General features: G+C 43.0%; 1 protein-coding gene across 3 annotated transcripts in view; it reads right to left on the bottom strand.

Annotated features, from left to right (window-relative positions):
• PLCB1 (phospholipase C beta 1) overlaps window positions 1-22,471 on the bottom strand; it is a 627,096-nt gene that overhangs the window by 137,702 nt on the left and 466,923 nt on the right. For all 3 annotated transcript variants that reach the window (XM_054022546.1, XM_054022548.1, XM_054022547.1), the window contains exons 13-16: window positions 19,848-19,932; window positions 18,948-19,125; window positions 11,816-11,886; window positions 10,754-10,850 (exon numbers count right to left, since the gene is read on the bottom strand). In XM_054022546.1, the coding sequence (XP_053878521.1) occupies window positions 10,754-10,850; window positions 11,816-11,886; window positions 18,948-19,125; window positions 19,848-19,932 (431 nt within the window). The remainder of the gene's footprint in view (window positions 1-10,753; window positions 10,851-11,815; window positions 11,887-18,947; window positions 19,126-19,847; window positions 19,933-22,471) is intronic.

Below are 22,471 nucleotides of genomic sequence, written 5' to 3'. Positions count from 1 at the left end.
ATGGGTTCATCGCAGTGCCTATATTCCATCTGCTATTCAATGACTTACCTATTTCACATCACCATTCATATCATCAAATGATTTCCAAGATTTCCTTTTTCCATTCTTTTTAAAATATATTTAAAATTAAAACGCTTGACAAAGCCACATGTTTGGGGAAATTAAAACCACAAATAAAAGGAAAACAAAACAATGTTTCTGAGCCAGTGAGCCTCCAGAGTTTGAAAACATTCATTAGGTTAGACACAGCTCTAACCCCACACTTTAACAGCTGCCAACCCCAGCTTTTACTACATGGAGTGCTAGGGGGATGACTGATCTCATGAACGGGGAGGGGAAGCGCTGAGGTAAAATGCAAGCGCACACCGGGGTGCAAACATTGTCCAGTTCTCTCCTGCTTACTGCAGGGCTTTGCTAGCTTTTCCAGTATTTCTTCCGGTGGCATCCAAGACGAGGATGGAAAATGTCAAAGAGAACAGTCAGAAGTACAGTGACCTGTCAACTATTTTAATCGCCCATTTTCTTGCTGTTCAGGATGAATAAAAAATCAGCACACGCTGAGCGGCAGTGGCAGTCATGCTATTCCCATAGTTATGATTTCCACGACATGAAAAGCAGAGTGCCGGCCTTGTTTACTGAGGGACAGTAAAGGTGTTTCATTCTAGGCAGAGTGCAGCATTAGTAAATCTTATCAAGGACTGGGAAAATGGTGCAAAACGATAATGATGCAGAAACACAGGCAGCAAAAATCTCTGGGAATAAATCAAAATACATCGTGGCTGAAGAAATGCTGCTAGAATTTGGGTAGTAAATTAGGGCCAAACCTTTGGATTAACATCTGGAACAATATACCAAAGGTCATGGTGAGTTCTCCATCACCGGTCGTTTTAAAATCAACGTTGGAAATTTTTTATTTCTTAAAGATCTGCTCTAGGAATTATTTTGGGGGAGTTCTTTAGCCTGTCAGACTAGATGATCACAGTGGTCCCTTCTGGCCTGCAGATCTATGAATTTGAGAAGGATGCCTTCTTTTCCTCTGAAAACTTTTAAAAGTTCTCAGAGATCGAGATCATTTTAGTTGTCCAGGCATCTCATGAGGCAATTAGTTGGGATGGACACATGAGCTGCTTAAAAGTTAACACATTTCTCTACTCGGTTTGTGCAAGGATGCATTTTTAAACATCCCTAACCGTCAAACCAATGCATTTGTCAATATATTTGATACACTCATGATAGACCATGGCCCAGACTTACAAATGTATTTATGTACCAAAAGTTGCAGATAGACATCAAGAGGGATTTTCAGAAGTGCCTAAGTGAGTTAGGTGCCTAACTCCCTTGAAAGTCAATGGGAGTTCTGTGCCTAACCTGCTGATGCCCTTTTTGAAAATCCCACTTGATGCCTATCTGCAACTTTTGGTACCTAAATATCTTTGTAGATCTAGCTCTATGCATTTATAGCAAAAAAAAATAAAAAAAGTTCAGGCTATAAGGTTCAGAGGTATTTTCCTTGGATAAAAGCGTGAGAACAATTGTTTTGACATGGGAACATGCAATTCTTTTTCATTCTCTCAACTCAAATAAGACTCAAAGTGTGAACTTTAAAAAAGAATCACCTAGACACACAAACCAGGGACAGTTTCACTTTGAAAAAATGAATGTTTTGTAAGGACAAGAGCGTATGAAAACAAGGTTTAAATAAGGAAACTGTTTCCACACCTTAGCCACGGCAGCATAATAGTGAGCACTAGAATAAAGAGCTGTCAGGAATAAAAAGGACTAGACTTCTTTGCACAGCCCTTGCTCATGCTATGGAGTTTGCTACCGCAACAGCCCACAGGTACAACTGCTGACAACTGGGTGTTAAAAGTGAGAGAAATGTCATGATGAAGGGTATGATTTTGGCATGGCCATTGTTAGTAAATTTCACAGCAGAGGTGTGGGGAAAAAATGGTAAGTCATGGAAAGGTTACCAAAGAATGCAGTACACCTTGATATAGTGGGAGTGCTGAAAACTGAAGCCCAGAGCATGGGGTTTGGAGAGTAAGTCCACCCTGGATTCATTCTATTCCACAAGGCTGGGTCCAGCTCCCCACTACCGGCATTCTGACCTGGCACATAGGGTCACAGTGCCACTCTGGTTTGGCCCATCTGCTCCTCCTTCTTCTGAGGGGTGGATGGGACAAATCCAAGTGATGTAGCCTAGCACAATGCCACTAGGTTTCGGGCCCAATCAGATGTGTTCTTACAGCCATTGCCAAGATTCCTTGGAGTTTAATCAAATCCACCATTTGCGTGACTGCCGTGACAAATCTGTAGCCCAAGTTGCGATCCATTGTATAATGGATATGACAAATCTTATGTTGCTACGTTCCTACAGCCACAATAAAGAAATGGCTGATAAAGAAAGTTTGCTTATGTCTCAAATAGGAACATGGGAACTGCCATTTAGAATCATCCCAGTACACTCTCTAACCCAGTAGGCTGTCTCCTACGGTAGGTGTGCCAGATGCTTCAGAGGTAGGAGTAAATAATCCTGTAATGTAATAATCTGTCCATATAAGAAACTTCTTCCCAACTCCAGGCAGTTAGAGGCTGGCTCATGCTCTGAAGCAAGAGAGCTTATATCCCTTCTAAACGGTTTGCCTAATATAGTTGTGGATGGTCTCACTTTCCATAGAAGTATCTAGTGCTTTTTTAAAAAAAAGTTCCTGGTGTTATTGGTAGCTGTGGTAACGAGTTCCATAGAGACCATCAGGTACCCATCCACCAGGAAATGCTGGGCATCGTAGAAAGAACATTTCAACCATCAGCTCATGCACAGGAAAAATGCATGAGCCTGACTAAAAAGATTGCCCCAATAACCCAGTAAGGGTGAGATTCTACGCTATCCCTCTAAGGCAGTGGTGCTCAACCCATGGCCCAATCAGCACACAGCTGAGGCCCAGGTGACATCCTCAGGGCCATACAGATAACATATATATTGTGTGAATGTGGCCCACATAACACACAGAGAGCTGCATATGTGGCCCACAATGGTAGATAGGTTGAGAACCACTGTTCTGAGGGTAAGTCTACGCCACAAAAAAAGACCTGGGGCAGCAAGTATGAGAGCCCGAGTCAGTTGATCTAGGTGAAAGGGCTAAAAACAGCAGTGGAGATGTTCGGGTTCGGCTGAAACCTGGTGAGGAGGGAGGCATCTCGGAGCCTGGGCTCCAGCCCACATGGGAATGTCTCTACACTGCAATTTTTAGCCCTGTAGTGCGAGTCCCGAGTCTGCTGATCTGAGCTCTGAGACTCACTGCCATGGGGTTTTTTTTGGCAGTGTAAATATACCGTGAGAAGCAGAGCACAGAACTCGCAGCACACGAGTAGGAGGCTTCTGGTGGCTTTAAGCCACCTTTGCATACAGTTGATTTTAGACAGTTGCAGAGACTGGAGAAGCCCTCAGTGTAACTTAGGTCATCCTCAGAATCTCTCCAAGTTACAGCGACCTGGCAATGCTGCCTAGAATCTCTGCAATGCTATGTGCTGTGGCCCGGTCCCCATTCCCATCCCATGGGCTGACCCAGAGTTTTTAGGGATCCTTTACACTGCTCCAGACCTCTGACCTGCTGTAAAACAGTCACAGCGGGAGGGGAGAGACAGCCTAAGCTCATGGCTTGATTGGGCTAAATGCATAGAGCTGGCTGCAATTTGCATATTTAACTTAAAAGGAATAGCTCCCTTTTGTGTCTGTTATTCCCTCTAGTGAGACGTGTGCACAGCGTTTCTACGCACCAGAATAGCATCCTGAAATGGAAAAGCCGGGTCAAATCCCCTGTGGCTTAAGTAAGTTCTCCTTTAAATTTTCCCCAAATTCGTTTTGCACGAGGCATGGACCCCTCAGAAAAAAAAGCCTTTCATTCTCGCAAATTCCAAGCCATGTTGCTTGCACAGAGGTGGCTACAGTATTGAGAGCTGATTCCCATTCACCAAATGCCTTGGCACCTCTCTTGAAATGAAGCAATTAGTGAGTGTCTGTGACATCTGAGTGAGCTCTGTTGCCTCACAAAGCTCTCCGAGGCAAAATACAAGCCAGAGGCACAGTGGAGGCCAATTGACCTAGGTTGGTCTTAGAAGTAATTTTGTTGCAGTCACCCGTGGATTGAAGAGCCTGGCCTGCTCTGTGCAGTCAGAACGAGAAGCCAAGTGGAAACAGGCAAAAACTGAACAGGAGTTTTCCCTGCTCCTGCAGAGAGAGAACAGAGTAGGAGAGAACTCTCCCCATCCTTAGAGGGAGCCAGAAGGTGAGCACCACCCCCCACAGGTGAAGGAGCTGTATTCGCGAGCACAGCACAGGGGAAAGAGAGCTGCTGGTAAGAGAAGCAGCAAAACCAGATGGTGGGAACTATTCTCGGGACAGCCTTATAGGCTCAAAGGCACCAGGATCACTGCAGTTTCCATCGGGTGTTAAATCTTCACTGAGTCCTCACTCCTTTTGCAGTACCGCTGCCTGCTGCTTCACCACACCCCTTGGTTTCTTTCCACACTTAAATCATTGTGGTTTTTGCCCACGCTGCCCCAGGCCACCACCTTCTCTTTATTCAAATCCCTCCTTAGCACCCACTGCTTTGGTGAAGGCCAACAACGCTAATGCAGCTGGCTGAGAAATGCTCCCACGCACCTGCCATAAAAAACAAAACAAAGCCTGGCTGTGCTCGGGGTAGAGACCATCGTACAAGCTGGATTGTTTCAGCTCCATGCTCCTTGCTGCTGGGATGGGTGCTTTGTGCACTGTTCAGCAGCAAGCTACTGGAACTCACTGAGGTCTTCTTCCAGCACCCTCTTTCTTTAGGAACTACTAGCCAGACACCCCGAAGGCCTCTCAATACTATCAGTCACAGCCTTTAGCTTCTAACGGGGACAGAGTCCCTGTCACGCTCTGTAGATGTTCCCCTCCAACAAGAAATACCTTCTCTGCACTCATCTTCAGCAAGCCGAGTCCCATTGTAGTCCCTATCTTATATAGAGATGGAGGCCTTGTCTGTATTAGCATTGCGTTTCACATTTCCCACCCTTGCTCCAGCCCTATCGATGGGAACACTGTGGAGTGTGTGTGGGGTGGCTAGTGTAGGACTAGCCACCGGTATTGTCATCGAGGCAACAGAACAGTTTGGGAATCTGAATAAGCATCCAAATATCCAAGCCCTTCGAAGTTCCTTCTTTTACTAGTTAGAATATGGGTTCTGTATGAATCAAACAAGATGAGTGAACTGAAGCCTGTGAATCTCTATGCCAGTGGTTCCCAAACTTGTTCCGCCACTTGTGCAGGGAAAGCTCCTGGCGGGCCGAGCTGGTTTGTTTACCTGCCACGTCCGCAGGTTCGGCCGATCGCGGCTCTCAGTGACCGCAGTTCGCTGCTCCAGGCCAATGGGAGCTGCTGGAAGCGGTGGCCAATACGTCCCTCAGCCTGTGCTGCTTCCAGCAGCTCCGATTGGCCTGGAGCAGTGAACTGGGGCCACTGGGAGCCGCGATCGGCCGAACTTGTGGACGCAGCAGGCTTTCCCTGCACAAGTGGCGGAACAAGTTTGGGAACCACTGCTCTATACATTCCACACCGGGAAGGTTTCCAGAGCCTTCATGATAAAACATCATTCCTTTTTATTTTATTTATTTTAAAGCTACCCCCATGTGGCTATTCAACTTCCATATGACCTCAATGGAAAGTCTGAGAAAGACAGAGCCTTCAGGTTCTAATGCTCCCAGGAAAGAAAAGCAGCATTTCTTTGTCTTCTATTTAAAACGTGTTGTGTTAGGGTTTGTGGCATTTGGCATCTTTTAGCCATGCTTTACCAAAGGGAAACGCCCATAGTAATGGAGGAGCTGGCAACTGCAAATGATGTTCGCAGTTCTGAAATGGCTCGGCATTTAATCAGCTGTACAATTAATAAGAAAAATGATGATGATAATAATAACAACAGGTATTTTTGGTCAAGTTAGGAAGAATAGAAATTGGCCATATAAACAGGATAAGTTCTGCGCAGAGACATTTATTTCCGTAGGGATGCTTTGCACTTTAGGGCAAGGGTCTCAAATCACTTGACAAAGTTTAATTCTGCTTTACATCACCCTTGGGAGATAAGTATTATTGTCCCCGCTTTTATAAATGAGGAAACAGATATGCAGAGGGTAAAGAGAGCTGCAGTGTGAAAAGGAGTGGGTGGGAATGGATCTGTGCTGTTCTCGGCAGGGTGCAGCAATGTAAACCATCAGTTTAAATTACTGTACTTTTAAAGTTTTAGTCTGTTGAACATTAATATCCTGTTGGATTGTATGTGCTGTCATTATATGTGATTTTATGAAGTATTGCTCTATGTATTACTGACATATATTGTGAGGTTGGGAACATCCATAACCAGTCAAAGGAGTAGCCATCAATAGCCAGACAGCATTAATAGCTCATCAATATCCATCAAGAAAAGAATCCACTATCCCAGAGACTCCTATAGCATGTAGGCAATGGAGACTGCTTGACCAATGGGGACTGCCTGATCCTTCCGTCATAGCAAAGATCTTTCCAGCAACCTGAAAGAAAGTATAAGAGAGGGGAAGTGACATCATCACTTGGCATCTTCCCCCCGGGAAGAATGTCTGGAAGACAAAGACTATGAACGGGAGAAGGGTGGTCCCAGGCTGGAATGTAGTCGTAGCCGGTGTATTGACAAACTGTACCTGCTTGTACCATCTGTCAGGATGAGACATTGTTTGATTCAACTCTTGCTTAGACTAAAAGTTTAGGATTTAGAATGCGTATTTACTTTTTATTTTCTTAAGGTAAACTATCTCTGACCTTTATATGCCTATCACTTATAATCTGTCTTTCTGTAGTTAATAAATCTGTTTTATATTTTACCTAAAGCAGTGTGTTTTGGTTGAAGTGCTTGGGAAAACTCAGCTCAGGTTAACAAGGGCAGCTGCAAGTCCACTATCCTTTTGTTGGAGTGGTCAATGAGGTAATGAGCTTACATTGGCCAGGCTTCTGACTAGTGCAACACGGTATAGTTCTGGGATACAAGACTGGGAAGCTGAGGGGAATTGGCTGGAAGTTCCTTATTGAAGGATCATGAGTGACTAGGAAATCATGTAACTCAGTTGGTGTGTCCCTGCTTGTGGATGGCTGTGTAAGTGCAGTGCCTATCAGAGGTTTGTAGTTTGACATCAGCATCACAATGTGAGAGGCAACCCAAGTTGGTGGGTTCAGAGGACTCAGCTAGTCACAGTCCAGGTTGCACCCTGGAGACCCCGTCACAGATACATGCTGGATTTTTCATAAATGTGACTCCTGGTGCGGTATCTTATTTGAACTTTAAAAATCTGCTACCGGCAAAAAACAGAATATTGAAAATTAAGACCTTTACCCTCCTCTATCGCATCGGGACCCCGGAACTCAAGAAACCCAGACCCAGCTGACCTGGTGTTACCGGTGTGCCATCTTGAAACTGGCCCATGACATCCCCGCCGAGGGCTACCTGGGGCACGAGAAGACCCTGGCCTGAGTCCTGATGCATTTATTTTTTTTGGCCCTGGGTGCATCAGGAGGTCAAAAACTGGTAACCCATGCCTGAATGCCATCTGGCAGCCCAGTGGGGGGTACCAAAGTCTCTCCTGGTCTCCTTGCTGGTGATGGAGGTCCCCTTCGAGTGGGTTGCCATGGACCTCGTTGGACCACTCCTGAAGAGCACTGTTGGGTTCCACTACATTCTGGTCCTACTACCACTGAGGAGTACAAGCTCCTGACCTGCTGGCAGGGGCCATACGAAGTATTCTCTCAGATGGAGCCGGTAACGTATGAAATTCGGCAACTGAACTGACGGAAGAAAAAACAACTATACCATGTCATCGTGGACTATGCCACCAGAAGCTATTCCGATGCAGAGCACCACGGCCTGGACCATTGCGGGAGACCTCCTGAAGTTTTTCGCCTAGGTAGGCTTATCCCGAGAGATTCTCACCAACTAGGGCACCAACTTCATCTCCTGGCTATTCCGGCAAGTGTGTGGGCTCGTGGGGGCCACTTCCGTCTGCCACCCCCAGACCAACGGACTGGTCAAACTTTTCAATCAGACATTAAAGGAAATGCTGCGCAAATTCTCCCTGAGAGAGCTGAGCTGGTGGGACCAGCTAACTCCACCCCTGCTGTCGGCCCTCGGGGAGGTGCCTCAGTCCTCCGTGGCGTTCCCCCATTCAAGCTACTCTTCAAGTGCCGGCCCCAGGGGTTGCTCAACCTGGTGTGTAAGACCTGGGAGCACTCACCGTCGCTGGCCCAGGGACTCGTACAATATGTATTCCAGTTCCAGGAGCGCCTGAACCATGCCAGGACTCTGGCGAAGGAAAACCTGCAAGCTGCCCCAGGGATCCAGGAGTGATGCTATAACCAGGGGGCACAGTCTCGGATCTCTGAAGCTGATGAACAGGTCCTGCTCCTACTACCTGCTGAGGAGTACAAACTCCTGGCCCACTAGCCGGGGCTGTATGAAGTAACTTGTCGGGTAGGGGCCAGTAATGTATGAAATTCAGCAACTGGACAGGCGGAAGAAATAACAGTTCCACCATGACAACCTCCTGAAGACTTGGCAAGAGCAGGAGGGTCTACTGATTGCCCCTTCCTCTCCTGAGCCAGACCTGAGCCTGCAGCTCTCTGTGGCAATCAGCCCCGAAGAACCACGACTCGGGGATACCCTCACCAAGGAGCAACAGAGGCAGGCTTGAAGCCTGTTGAAGGACTTCCGTAAGACCTTCACTGCCCTATCTGGCCAGACCACTCTTGTCCACTAAGCCATTCTGACCAACTGGGGGGGGAGGGGTGATGGTTGTGAGGTGACACGGTACCTCCCGTGGTGTGACCCTGCACTTTTGAATTGACTTCCAAAGGGTAAACAGGATCTCTAAATTCGATGCGTACCCAATACCCTGTATCAATGAATTGCTTGACTGCCTCGGGGAAGCTCGCTTCATCACCGCCCCTCACAAAGGGCTGCTGGCAAATCCCCCTTAACCCAAGCTTGAGAGAGAAGATGGCGTTTGCCATGCCAGCTGGGATCTACCAGTTTATCCGGATGCCCTTCGGTCTCTATGGGGCCCCGACAACCTTCCAGAGGCTGATGGATCGCCTCCTCCTGCAGCCGCAAGATTCCTACGCTGCAGCATATCTCAATGACATGGTGATATACAGCCAACGCCAGGAGAACCATCTCAACCAGGTGGTAGCTGTCGTATGGGCCCTGTGGGCCTAAATGCCTGCCAACCCAAGGAAGTGTCGATCGCATGGCAGGAAATGACATACCTAGGATACACACTGGGCTGAGGACAGTCATGGCCTCTCATTGGAAAGGTCCAGGCCTTGCAGGCCTGGTTACCACCCACCATGAAGCAACAAAGGCATCAGTTCTTGAAGCTAGCCGGCTATTCCCTCTGACGCTGACAGAGAGGAACCGCTCAAAACCTCTACAGGGAGTATAAACGTGCATCCAAGAGAGAATTTAGTATTAGAAACAGGCAACTTGAAGACAAACATCTTATTATAAGTTGGACCAGTACACACACACACACACACAATGTTAAAACATGTTTTCAATGTTTTATAATGAAGCCGTGAAGCTGGTTCAAGATAGAAAGTGATGTAAAGACTTCTTGCAGCCCTATTATCGCTGTTGAGCTGATGGATGGGAATCAAAGATATATAAATATATACATACATTGACTGAACAATGACGTTTTAAATATTTCAATACATTTGTTTGGGGGAGTTACTTAATTTGCTTCTGATGAAGCACTTGTCATCACACTCATAGCAACTGCAATACAAGGATCAGTAGATGTAAAATCTTGTATAGAGATAATGGATTTAGGCACCCATAACCCTGGTCGTCAAGGGCCTCCATAAATCCAGGATTTAAAAATTAAAATGCGATACACTGCTTTAACAAACAAGAAATGTCAAGAACATGTTGTCTCCTGTCAAAACCTCATGAAAAAGGGCAGGGAGATGGTAGGGGGTTCTGCTCTTAGACAGGAAATGCTGCTGCTCTGTTTATTAACGATGCTGCAAAGTGCATTCCCAGCAAGACTTATCAGTGAAAAATCAGCAGGGGATGAAGTTATAGCCCAGACTGTGGCAGAAAAGATAGATTGACATGAGGGGTGGGCTCTGTGTTTATACTTTATCTGTTATATGTGCAATGTGGGCACAGCGTAAAAGCACTTGCTGTTTCACACTCAATGCTCACGATCTCATTGTTCAAAAGTCAACACTACGCCTTGCTTTTCTGACACTGTTTATTCATGGACATTTAATTTGATGCGCAAAGACTTTTTCAGTTCCAGAAACTTTGTCGAACCTGCCGCACACACTGCGTACCAATGTTTACCATAGACAAAACTGAATGTTTAGACCAAAGCCTATCTCAAAATGAATGTGGATCTACTGTTCCTTGATACATGTGTGTGGTTCCTAATACACTTAACAGGATTTATGCAATGCACTAAAGAGAGAAATGCAGAGAGTCATCAGTTCTCTAAGCACTCTTCTCCTATACCTATCGGGACAGATCCTCCAATGGGGTCTACTTGACTTCCATGGAGATATGACAACTGAATTTACACAGGTTGAGGATCTACCCCATATGTTCAAATAATTCCAATTGAGATAAGAAAGCGACCTCCTAAGTAATTCCCAGTATAAAATGATGCTATGGATATTTAGATTACTTACTTTTTGATATCTCAAATGACTCAAACTTCACTGGCTGTATGTAGTTCACCAGGTTAGACATTTCTTCAGTGGCCATGGCTTCTCTGCCAGCAGTGCCCTAGAACAAGGATACAAGGGAAGGCTTTGTGTTTAGTGCATATCAAACGTCACTGGTGGGATTTCTATAAAGTAGACTTTTTATATCTAAGACTCCAAGTGCCCGTTACCTGCCACAGCAAAGTCAATGGGAGCTTTACCATTTACTTTAGTGGGTGTGGGATCAATGTCCAATAGATCATTATTCATTTGTATATGCAGATTATCTGGCCTATTTCCCTTTGATATGTGGCTTGGCTTATCCCCTGTAGGCTCCTCATCTAGAGGAAGGGAGTCATTTTTGTTTGTTTTTGTCAACAGGATGTTAGCCAATGAAATTCACGCTGAAAGACGTGAAACTCTGGGAGGGAAGGAGGAATTTCAAGGGGACAAAAGGAAATACATGTGAAATAGTCTTAACTAGCCTTGTGTTAGTTTCACAGATTTATGAAGAGGAGACCTTACCACTCTATTTAAAAGTTAAATCACATAGCTGATATTTTAAGACTTTATAGATGCCTGTAAGATCCCTTGGGAACAGACTGCATTATCTTATCTTCTGAAAAGTGCTGAGCACACTGTGAGCACCCATATAATTGAATAATAATAAATGTGTCTCCTACAGATTTCAACACAGAGCTGTCACAGCATAGTTATATATAAGCTTGTATATATAGAGATATAGGTATACACATATACACACACACACACGCACACACACACACATATAATAAAGAAGTAGCTGTTTAAAACTGATTAATTATATCTTATTTTACTAAGTTAAAATATGAATAAAGTGAGCAACAATGTACATGTGTTGTTTAAGAATCCTTTTAAGATTATTGGCAAATATTTCTAAAGTTCGTATTATGTTTTAAGTGCATGTTTTCCTTTTTCCACTAGATGGCAGTCCAACACTTAGTAATGCAAGCCAAATTAAAGGATCAGAATCATTCCAGCAATATTTCAAAATATTTAAATCCTTACTTCATCCGTTGACGATTTTTTGCAGTCATCATCATAGTCATCGTCATCATCACTCTCGATCTCTGCTTCTCCTGCAATATTTTAATTACAACACAATTGTTGGCTGAAACAATGATTATAATACCAAGACTACTTTCAAGTACTGTTGCATTTTAGGGCAGGGATTCTCAAACTTCGGGTTGGGACCCCTCAGGGGGTCGCGAGGTTATTACATAGGGGGGTCAGCTGTCAGCCTCCATCCCAAACCCCGCTTTGCAGCCAACATTTATAATGGTTTTAAATATATAAAAACATTTTTTTAATTTATAAGGGGGGGGGTCGTACTCAGAGGCTTGCTATGTGAAAGGGGTCACCAGTACAAAAGTTCGAGAACCACTATTTTAGGGGGACTGCCTCTTATATAAAACACCAAATTCACTGTCTTGAGTGGTTTAGCCATCCTCAACATCGCTGACTTACTTTGGGGAATTTGCCTATCAAACAAACAATTCCTTTGTATCTTAGTAAAGGACTTTTGTGGTCAACAAAACAGTGATTCAGAACAGCAGTTTAGATGTTAGAATAATGAACTAAAAAAAAATGCTGCATTGTGATAGTCCGTGCATATACAATATCCTATATTATTAACCAAGGATAGTCCAATGGTTAGGACTTGGGCTGACCTGAGTTCAAGTCTCTCCTCTGCCACAGATGTCCTGTGTGATGTTGGGCAAGTCACTGACCTTTTTCTTTATGCCTCAGTTCTCCTTCTGTAAAATGGGGATAATAGCACCTCCCTACCTCACAAGGGTGTTGTAAGGATAAATACATTAAAGATCCTGAGGTGGTCAGAAACCATGGCAACGGAGACTATATAAGTACCATTACTTAGACTGTAACCTCTTTGTTTGTACAGTGTCTAACACAATGGGGCTGCATTCTCCATTAGCCCTTATGCACTACTGTAATAAACTTTGCTAACAACAATGTACTTATTCAGTAAATAATGTTTTGGGTTAAATTAAAACATTTAATATTTTTATTATCATAATATATTGAAAATTGTGAAGCAGATACTCAGTGGCTATAAACTGTCAATAGTTCCTTTGATTTCAATGGAGCTATTTCACTGTTTCTGTCCCTGCATGACAAGTTTCAGAGTATGTTTTCCTAGCAGTCAGCTCTGAGGTGGCATATCACGTACATACCAGCAGAGGACGGTGCAAACTAAACAATGTGAAGAAGCTGCTCAAATAGCATTCTTTTACTCAAAAAGTACTGGATGAGTAGATGAGACTGAATCACACAGATTTTTAAGCCTTGTTCGCAGTTATTTTATACCAATCAAAACCCTATGGGCAAGACAGATTAATTTGTTACTCAATCAAAGAAACATTTTCCCTCCAAATAGTGCTTTCAGGAAACAATCACGTTCAACAAAAAACGCAGCTTTATCTTTCTTCCTTAGAAATTTCTACTGTAGGTTTTACTTTCAGAAAGAAGCCATCAAAACTGAGCTTTAACTTACGCAGCAGATGCCTACATGGACCTGCTAGGACAATATGTTTTATGACAGGCTGCATAAATCTGTTTATTTCACAACCTTTTGCCCACGGTTTTCACTTTTCTCGGTTAGCCACGGCAAAGCAATTTTCTTTTGGCACCAGGAACGGCTAACATCTTTGCCTGCTGCAAAACCAAACTGCAATGTGAGAATTTATCCACAATGCCACAATCTTCCTCCTTGGGGGGGGAAGAGGTAATTCAGTCCCGATTCTTCGTCTCAATTCATGGCCTGATTCAAAGCCAACTGAAGTCAACTTAATGACCCTATTGACTATGTAGAACACATATAATGAAAGCAACATGGGCTACTTTCTCAACTGAGCTATGATTCCCCAGGCTGGGTTTCCTCCCAGACACTGGTGTTGATATGTCATGTCTTTATTCACAAAAAAATCTTTGTCTTGAACATTTCATTGAAGAAAATAACATGATTGCTCAACAGTCTCAGGGGATAGCTTGGGGAACTTTAATGTATTGTTAAGAGCCTGAAGTGTTCTCACTGGATTTCCAGTAACAGCCACTGGCGATGAATCTCTTAATTTATTCATTTAGATTAGCAAAAAGCACTTCCTAGAGTCCATTAAAAGGGAAGACGAGGCAGATTATGGCAAACTTGCCCTGCGGAGATTAGTATATATTGGTGGCACCCATTGGTTTGCAGCTTATTACTACCAGACGTGTCCATGGAGGGAAATCGGCAACATATTACCGATTTATTTTAAAAGGTTTAACTGAAAAATCCCCGGTTAGATCAATTCTCACTTCCAAGGGTTCTCCTGGGACAGCATAAGCTGCAGCTGTGGAACACTCTGTTTGCCGGAAGCTGGGAATGGGCGACAGGGGATGGATCACTTGATGATTCCCTGTTCTGTTCATTCCCTCTGGGGCATCCCCTCTTAGGTACATGTACGGGTCTACAAAAAAATACTGCAAATTAATACAGCTTTAGAAACTCTGGGTCAAATCCTCAGCTTGCCAGAGCTCCACTGACTGTTGTAGTTCTACTGGAATTTACAGCAGCCGAGGATCTGGATTTATGACGTTAGACGAAGCTACAATGAAAACCATGGCCGGGGGGGGGGAGGGGGGAGGATAGTTGAACAGAGTCTGACTACAGATATTTGAGCACCATGTATGCAGTCAGATAAGAGACGGTGCTAGATACTGGGGTTTCCAAAGAAGCCTAAGAGAATTAGGGGTCCAATATTGAATGAAATTCAGAACCGCTTTAGGCCCCTTTGCAAATCCCTGTCTCAGTGAATAAAAATGTAAAATTTGCTTGTGCAGCTCTGTTAGCAGTCTAGACTGCACCAATATAGCTCAAAAAATTGGAAAAAGTCCAGCGGAGGGCAACAAAAATGATTAAATTAGCAAAAACAGGGGGCTGGAGCACATCACTTATGAGGAGAGGCTGAGGGAACTGGGATTGTTTAGTCTGCAGAAGAGAAGAATGAGGCAGGATTTGATAGCAGCCTTCAACTACCTGAAAGGGGGTTCCAAAGAGGATGGATCTAGACTGTTCTCTGTTGTAGCAGATGACAGAACAAGGAGTAATGGTCTCAAGTTGTAGTGGGGGAGGTTTAGGTTGGATATTAGGAAAAACTTTTTCACTAGGAGGGTGGTGAAGCTCTGGAATGGGTTGCCTAGGGAGGTGGTGGAATCTCCTTCCTTAGAGGTTTTTAAGGTCAGGCTTGACAAAGCCCTGGCTGGGATGATTTATTTGGGGGTCCTGCTCTGAGCGGGGGGTTGGACTAGATGACCTCCTGAGGTCCCTTCCAACCTGACATTCTATGATTCAATCAACCGAGGACCTGCAGCAACACCTTGTGCGGGAGAGCACCTTTTATTTACTCTTTGGATACCTTTCAGCGCTCACGTACTTTTTAGATTTAGGAGCTCGTTTTATTTAGCTTGTACATTTAAAGCGGTCACTTGCTGACAGCTGGCAATGGGCCAGCTCCTCGGTTGGTGTAAATCGGCAAAGCTCCGCAGACTACAACAGCACAATGCTGATTCACATCAGCTGAGGAGTTAGTTCTAAAAGCTTTAATCCATCTTTACTCAGTCACCCAGGGAGCCCATATGCCTCCTTCATCTTCCCTTAACACTCCTGCAACTTTCCATGAGTAGTTCCTCTGCAGACCATAGTGAATTTCACCCTAAGAGGGAAGGGTTAAGAATTTGCCCCACGATTTTTAAATGTTAGCCAGGCACTTAGCAGTTATCCAAACTTTGGCTGCTTTGAGCTGTCAGTTGCTTTGGGCCTTTATACTAAATAATCCGTCCACATCAAGCCCATGAAAAACAACCTACCGCCAATGCACGAACAGAGGTAATATGGAAAGGGAACAAAATACCACGATGCTAGGAATGAGATTTTCTTTTGCCAAAATGAAGTTCTAATCCAAACCAATTTCTCAAAGTCTGATGATTTGGCCAGCATACAATGCTGCAGTGAAGCTGGTGGGATACACGCATTTTCAACTCAAAGAAAAGCGACTTTAAAAAGTTTATAAACCAACTTAGTGAATCAGGTGCAAACCCTTGTGGGAACACACTTATTTTGGGTTATTAATAATAATATTTTGCTGCTATATTTTGCTTATAAGTACATCCAAGAGTCATCTTTAAGACTGTCCCAAATCACTTTCAACTAAAGCCTAGCTTAAAATGAAATACAAGTCTCTGCACCTTTTGCATCAGTTTGAGTAAAATGGTTTTAAATTGCACCTGTAATTAAACGGGCACAACTTTCTCGTGTAATAATAATACCCAGCACTTATTCAGCACTTTTCATCCACAGAGCTCACAAGTGCTTAACAAAGGAGGTCAGAATCATTATCTCCATTTTGCAGAAGGGGAAACCGAGGCACAAGGCAGTGACGTGACTTGCCCAAGGTCACCCAGCAGGCCAGTGGGCAAGCAAAGAATAGACGCTAGGTCTCCCAAGTCCCAGTCAAGTGCTTTATTGACTATGCAACACTGCTTGTCAAGGCAAGTCCTTATTCTCACAAGTCCTGTATACCGCTATAAACACATTGAAATAATAGATTTTTAAAAACCTACATTACAAGAACTTTAAGCTTGCAAAAATCACACAATCAAAAGTTAGGAATTTAAGTTGCCTGTGCTACCTTAATTCAGCTGTCCTGTGTGTATGCATTACGATAGTCTTTAATTACATGACAGGCTGACACCTGGCATAGAAAATGTCACCCCTAATGCTTAAAGTTTGGCAAAGTTATAAGCAACTGTAAACGGGGTCTTATAATGAAAACTGTTAGGCAACCTTAATTTTGGGCCGTGCTATCTGCCTATAATAACTGTTTAGGTTGCAAGCTCTTCAGGGCAGAGACTGTCTCTTATGATGTGTGTGAACAGTGCCCTGCACAATGGGGCGCTGATCCCACATGGGATTTCTATGCGCTATCATGATACAACTAATACATGATGATAACCTTCCTGTTTTAAATCTGCATTCAAGAAATCAGCTAGTGACCAACAAGAAATGTAGTATTACCTACTGCTTCCCATTGGCTAAGATCCCTATAATCACCAGTTGCCCAGGGCTATGAGGTCCAGATCCATGCCCTGGTCGTGGGAGCCCTGGGCGCGTGGGACCCTCACAACGAGCCAGTGCTGAGAGCGTGCGGAGTCGGTTGACGCTACACCCGGCTCATGAGACAGCTCATGGTGTCCGACATACACCTCTACCCTGATATAACGTGACCTGATATAACATGAATTCGGATATAACGTGGTAAAGCAGCGCTCCATGGGGGGTGGGCTGTGAACTCCGGTGGATCAAAGCAAGTTCGATATAGCGTGGTTTCACCTATAACGCAGTAAGATTTTTTGGCTCCTGAGGACAGCGTTATATCGGGGTAGAGGTGTATACATGGAGCACATCACGGGACATCGTCAGTACTATGTCGAGTAATCGAGAACGCCAGTCAGGGAAATAACCGACTCCCTTCCTTCCCTGACAAACCAAGGGACGCACCCCACCCATGTACTTATTCACTACACCAATACTGACTTGGACTCTAAATACATTCGATGAGTGGTGTACCCGAGATCACTTATCCAATCTGGGTCTATGCTGGTTATGTACTATGTATATGAACCTTGTAACCGACACTTGTAATCCCTCATAACCGAAGCCTGACCCCAGAGGTACAGTACCTTCCTTCTTAACTTGTGTAAATTTGATTTTAAACATTAACTTTAATAAAAATTTTAAATCTGTTCTTACCTACTGCTTCCCATTGGCTAAGATCCCTATAATCACCAATTGTACTGGATAATTAGTTTCAATATTATTTTACCTGTTTCTCACTAGAACACAGGAACTTAAAAAAACAACAATTTAATGTTGTTTGTTATCGGAATGCAGAACAAAACTTAGTGAACTCGGGTAGATAGATGTATTGCTCTCAAATCAAAAGCAGATAGAGATACTTTTATATATTTTATTTATTGGAAATTGCTCTTCAACTTAGTTTACCCAGTTTTAGCCTGGAGCAAGTTTTTTACCTTCTTCAGCACAGAAGGTTTACACTAGAAAGAGTGTAAACTCTAGCTGCATGAACAGTAAGTACTGTGCATTGCGTGTGGGTGGGAGCAGCTACGGGTATAAAAGGAAGAGCAGAGTGTGTTGATAATTAGAGAAATTGAAGCTAAGTAAATGCAAATAATCTACATCCGTGTATTGGTAACTGCAGTGTCTCAGGAAAATGAATCCGTTCTCTGCTCAGAGGAACGTACAGCCCAGGCTAATCAATGTATTTGTTTTATTTAGGTGAGTAAAATGGAAACAGAGCAGTGTATTTTCATATAGAGGAGTGGGAATTAATGGGAGTCACATGGTTAAATATTGGTGCATTGAGCTGAGAATATACCATGAATATACACAAGATGCAGGTCCCGATTTACCCTTGCCCTGCACCTTGTGTAGTCATTTTCCCCAACGCAAAGTAAGTGGATGCAAAATGATACCATTCTGATGTGCTAGCATTTTACACCCACTTTGCACTGGTGCATGTGACCCTACTAGATGTGAGGCAGCAGTGAATGGGGCTCTGGGACTTTGAGAGCCAAATCCCCCGCTACATTCTGTCTTAAATACAGCAGAACCACTGCAGTTTCACTGTGCACAAAGCTAAGATGCAGAAAGGCCCTTCAAGGGATGTCATTTCCCTGCTCTGCTCTATGGTGCTTCCCTTTGCGTTGAAGTTTGGGCCAAGTTTGGACAAGCTGGAGGAGCTAACCATATACTAAACTCTCTAAGCATGTGTGGGGAGGGTGGCTAGAAACTATTGCACACAACACAATGCACCAGGTCATTAGATTAGCAGGAAAAACTCCTGAGCCTCAACCCAGCTTAGACTACTTGAGCAAAGCCCGTTGACTTGCCTTTTGTCAGGGGACAGCACTTTGCCCTAAGTAAGTAACATACCAGCCATTGGGCTAGACCTACACTGAGGCACCTTTACATTTACAGGGTGCTGTAAACAGGACTTAGTGTCAATCACAATTGGGCTCCTTAGGTTTCAGGCAGTAATGTGTTTGGGAGATCAACTTTTACCTGCTCCAGGAGATGAGGGTTCAAACCCACTGGACGTATCACTGCACGTGTTGGACGCCTGCTCAGAGAGCTTCTTTTTTGAACTTCCGTCGGCAGACTTTTGTGATTTCTTTTTATTCTTCACCAGAATTTTGTACATCAAGTCCATAGGGCTTGGAAGGGGAACGCCACTTTCAAGCTTAGAGGAAAGAAGGAGAGATGTGTAATAAATAAAAAGGTCCCATGCCAGCTTCTCATTCTCCCCAGGATACAATGTACAGTTGTGCAGTCCAAAATGTAACCCCATTTTAAGATGAAGCGTGGTTTGCACAACAGGTAGGCTCTGTGCTAAACAACACAGCACCAATGGAGGTGCTTTAGAAGAAAAAGAAAAAAATGCACTATGAAATAGTTACAATAAAAACCACAAGAAGTATTATTTCAAATGTAACAGAGGGTCCTGTGGCACCTTAAAGACTAACAGAAGTATTGGGAGCATAAGCTTTCGTGGGTAAGAACCTCACTTCTTCAGATGCAAGAAGTGAGGTTCTTACCCACGAAAGCTTATGCCCCCAATACTTCTGTTTGTCTTAAAGGTGCCACCGGACCCTCTGTTGCTTTTTACAGATTCAGACTAACACGGCTACCCCTCTGATACTATTTCAAATGTGAAAGCCCAGATTATAAAAGAGTAGATGTTAGAGCCAATTTTGATTTAGAGGATTAGATCACAATAATCTCCAGATCAGAAACCATATGCTTAAACCAATAATAGCATAAATTACTTTAAAAAACCCCAAACCCCCAAAGGTAGCAGCTTCTATCTTTTAAGGTGGTATATGAAGAACAACAGAAAACTGAAATATGCAAATAAATATTCATACATATGTTTATGATCAGGGAAATACCAAACCGTCTTACTGGGTATTTTTCCAGTGGATCCATGAGCAGTGCATCCCCAAAAATTAATCGGCAATATTCTGCCATTTTGGCTTGCTGCTTAGGGCTAGAAGGGGGGAAAGGATAGAATTAAGTGAGACTTATTCCTACTGCAGGCTGAAAGCAGCTGTAATGGAAAAATCTAATATCCCTTAACTAGATGAAAGGATAATTTCCTGATCCTATCATTGTAAATTGTTCACAATGATCTAGATTCATCATGCAATTATTCTGACTTCTCTGACAGCTCTTATCACAGGGATTATACATGAAATAGTATAATAAAGGCACTGGCCATGTGAAGTCATAAATAGTGAAACTGAACTTGTCACATAGAGACAAATATTCACATGCAATTTACAGAATATAAAAATTGAATATATCAGTTGTGGGAGTGATAGAAATAAATGGTTCCACATGTTTGGCTCTTGTAGACAACCTATTGAAATATGTTTTCCTTCATCATACTTTTAGGTCACATCAAGGATTTTCAAGGTATATCTATGCCTTTACTCTCCCTCCCACCCCCATTGTGTTTTACAGTCTCAAGTTAAAAAAAAAGAAAAAGAAAAGTGGAGGAAACAAAAAAGAGAAACGGGATTTTCCTTTTTAATGGCACTTCCAACATTTTGCAAAGAGTCACATAGAAACCTTCTCAAACATGGTCACCCTACGGCCAGTTCTACACTAGAAACTAGCTAGCAATTTTTTTTTTTTTTGTACTGCCAAAGCTTTGTCAGCAAAAGACCTATTTTCAGCGCAGTCATAATGGCATAATTCTGCTTAGGCTGATATAGCTTATATGGTGTGTGGAAAAAAGGCATAAGCACACGTTTTTGGTATAGGAGAGTTTTGCTGGTATAGCTATACTGATCAGCAACATCTTCCGAATGTAGACCTGGTCTTAGCAACAAGCTTCTGGAGCAAGTAGCTGGATGATTATTTTAGCCTGTAGGGTGGACCACTGTTGAGATTTCCCCTTATCAGATGCTTGTCTACCTATATTATATTGTACTACAGTAAATTACTTGGGTGGTTTTCATGACATCCACTAGGGATAAGCCAAACTGAGCAGACTGTGCTTACAGCCAGTTTACCCGAAGTGCAAACCAAGAGTGAAAAAATGTCTAGATATCATTGTGATGGGAGTTTTAGGACTACAGATAGGTTATAATAAATGCCACTTGCATAGCCTTAGAATGCAGCCTACGGCTGCAGTTTTTTTATAACTACAGGAACAGGTTAAAACTGTTCAACTACAGGTTTGTTTCCCTAGTGAAATCCAACAAAAATCAATTTCTATTCACAGATCATAGACGACATATAGGCACACCAAGCAATTATAGTTGCATCTATTATTCATAACAGAATTATCTATATAAATGAATATAAAAGAGGTGAGGTCCTAGGTTTTTTCTGGCAAGTTACAATCCTGTGTATCAGAACATTTGGGAACCCCTCTGTTACAATTATATCTCTTCACAGAAGGTTGAAACTCAAGCTGGGTGGAAAATAGTTTTCTCGTCTTGTGAATATTTTTGAGCATTGTGGGTTATTTTTTTTTTTGGCATCTCAATTTGGAGAAAAAGTTGAAAATTTTGAAAATATTCATAAGCCAAAAAAAGCCAACCCCCCCAAAATTCAGTTTTGGTCATTGAAATGTTTGGGTTTGGTCATTTTGAAACATTATATTTTCAATTTTGACATTTTTTTCTTTTATAAAATCTCTTTAAAGGTCATTTTGAACAGGAAAACAGGATTTTTTATTTTGAAAATACTGAAATAACATTTTTTCTTCCCCATTTTTTTTAGTTGGAAAACTCATCAAACCCTACCCTGTTTCATGAACAGTTTGGATTTTGATGAATCTGCATTTTTCAATGAAAAAGAATTTGTCCAAAAATTCCCAACCAGCTCTAGTTGAAAGGACAACTGCCCAGGTGACAGAAAGAATTTTTAATCTACTTCTTGACTAACCTTTTACAAACACAAATAAACTGGTGCATCTACTTAAAAGCCCTATTGTACTTTAGGGCAGCGTGAAAGAGCCTTAATGTAAATGAGAATCTAGCCAAAAGTATTTGGATAAACTCGCAGTTCAGCAACATACACTGTTCACATTACTAATACCCCATTCAGTTGCCCCACTTGCCCTCTTGCTATGATTACTAATTATTCATTGTGTGCCAGCAGTGTACTCAAGATAGCGGATGACACAGTGAGTAAATCAGAGATGGGACCAAGCCTGGATGGCATTTAACTCAGCATCTGAATCTCCCAAGGTTCAGCATTGCTCCCATTTGGGGGATTCCAGCATTAGCAGCCAGAGGTTAAAACAGTCACAAACTTCAGTTGTCCACAATACATATGGTTATAGATTTTAAATGATTCCACAAAGCTATGCTGGGTTTTAAACTGCTGCATTTTTAATCACTGCAGTGTTTTGTTAATGCTGTCGTTTAAAGTTAGCCAGTTCTGCAAGAAAGTTAATACGCAGTTTCAGCCTCAGGCATAATATTAGAAAGGTGCGTAGGAAGCCAAGAGAGCTAAGAACCCTCAAGGGAATGGTTGGTGGAGAATGCAGTGACTTGGGGGTGAAGGTAGAA

The sequence above is a fragment of the Malaclemys terrapin genome, chromosome 3 (assembly GCF_027887155.1).
Source record: "Malaclemys terrapin pileata isolate rMalTer1 chromosome 3, rMalTer1.hap1, whole genome shotgun sequence".
Taxonomy (NCBI): Eukaryota; Metazoa; Chordata; order Testudines; family Emydidae; genus Malaclemys; species Malaclemys terrapin.
The sequence above is the reverse complement of the archived record's forward strand: the minus strand, read 5'-3'. Positions and strand labels throughout refer to the sequence as shown.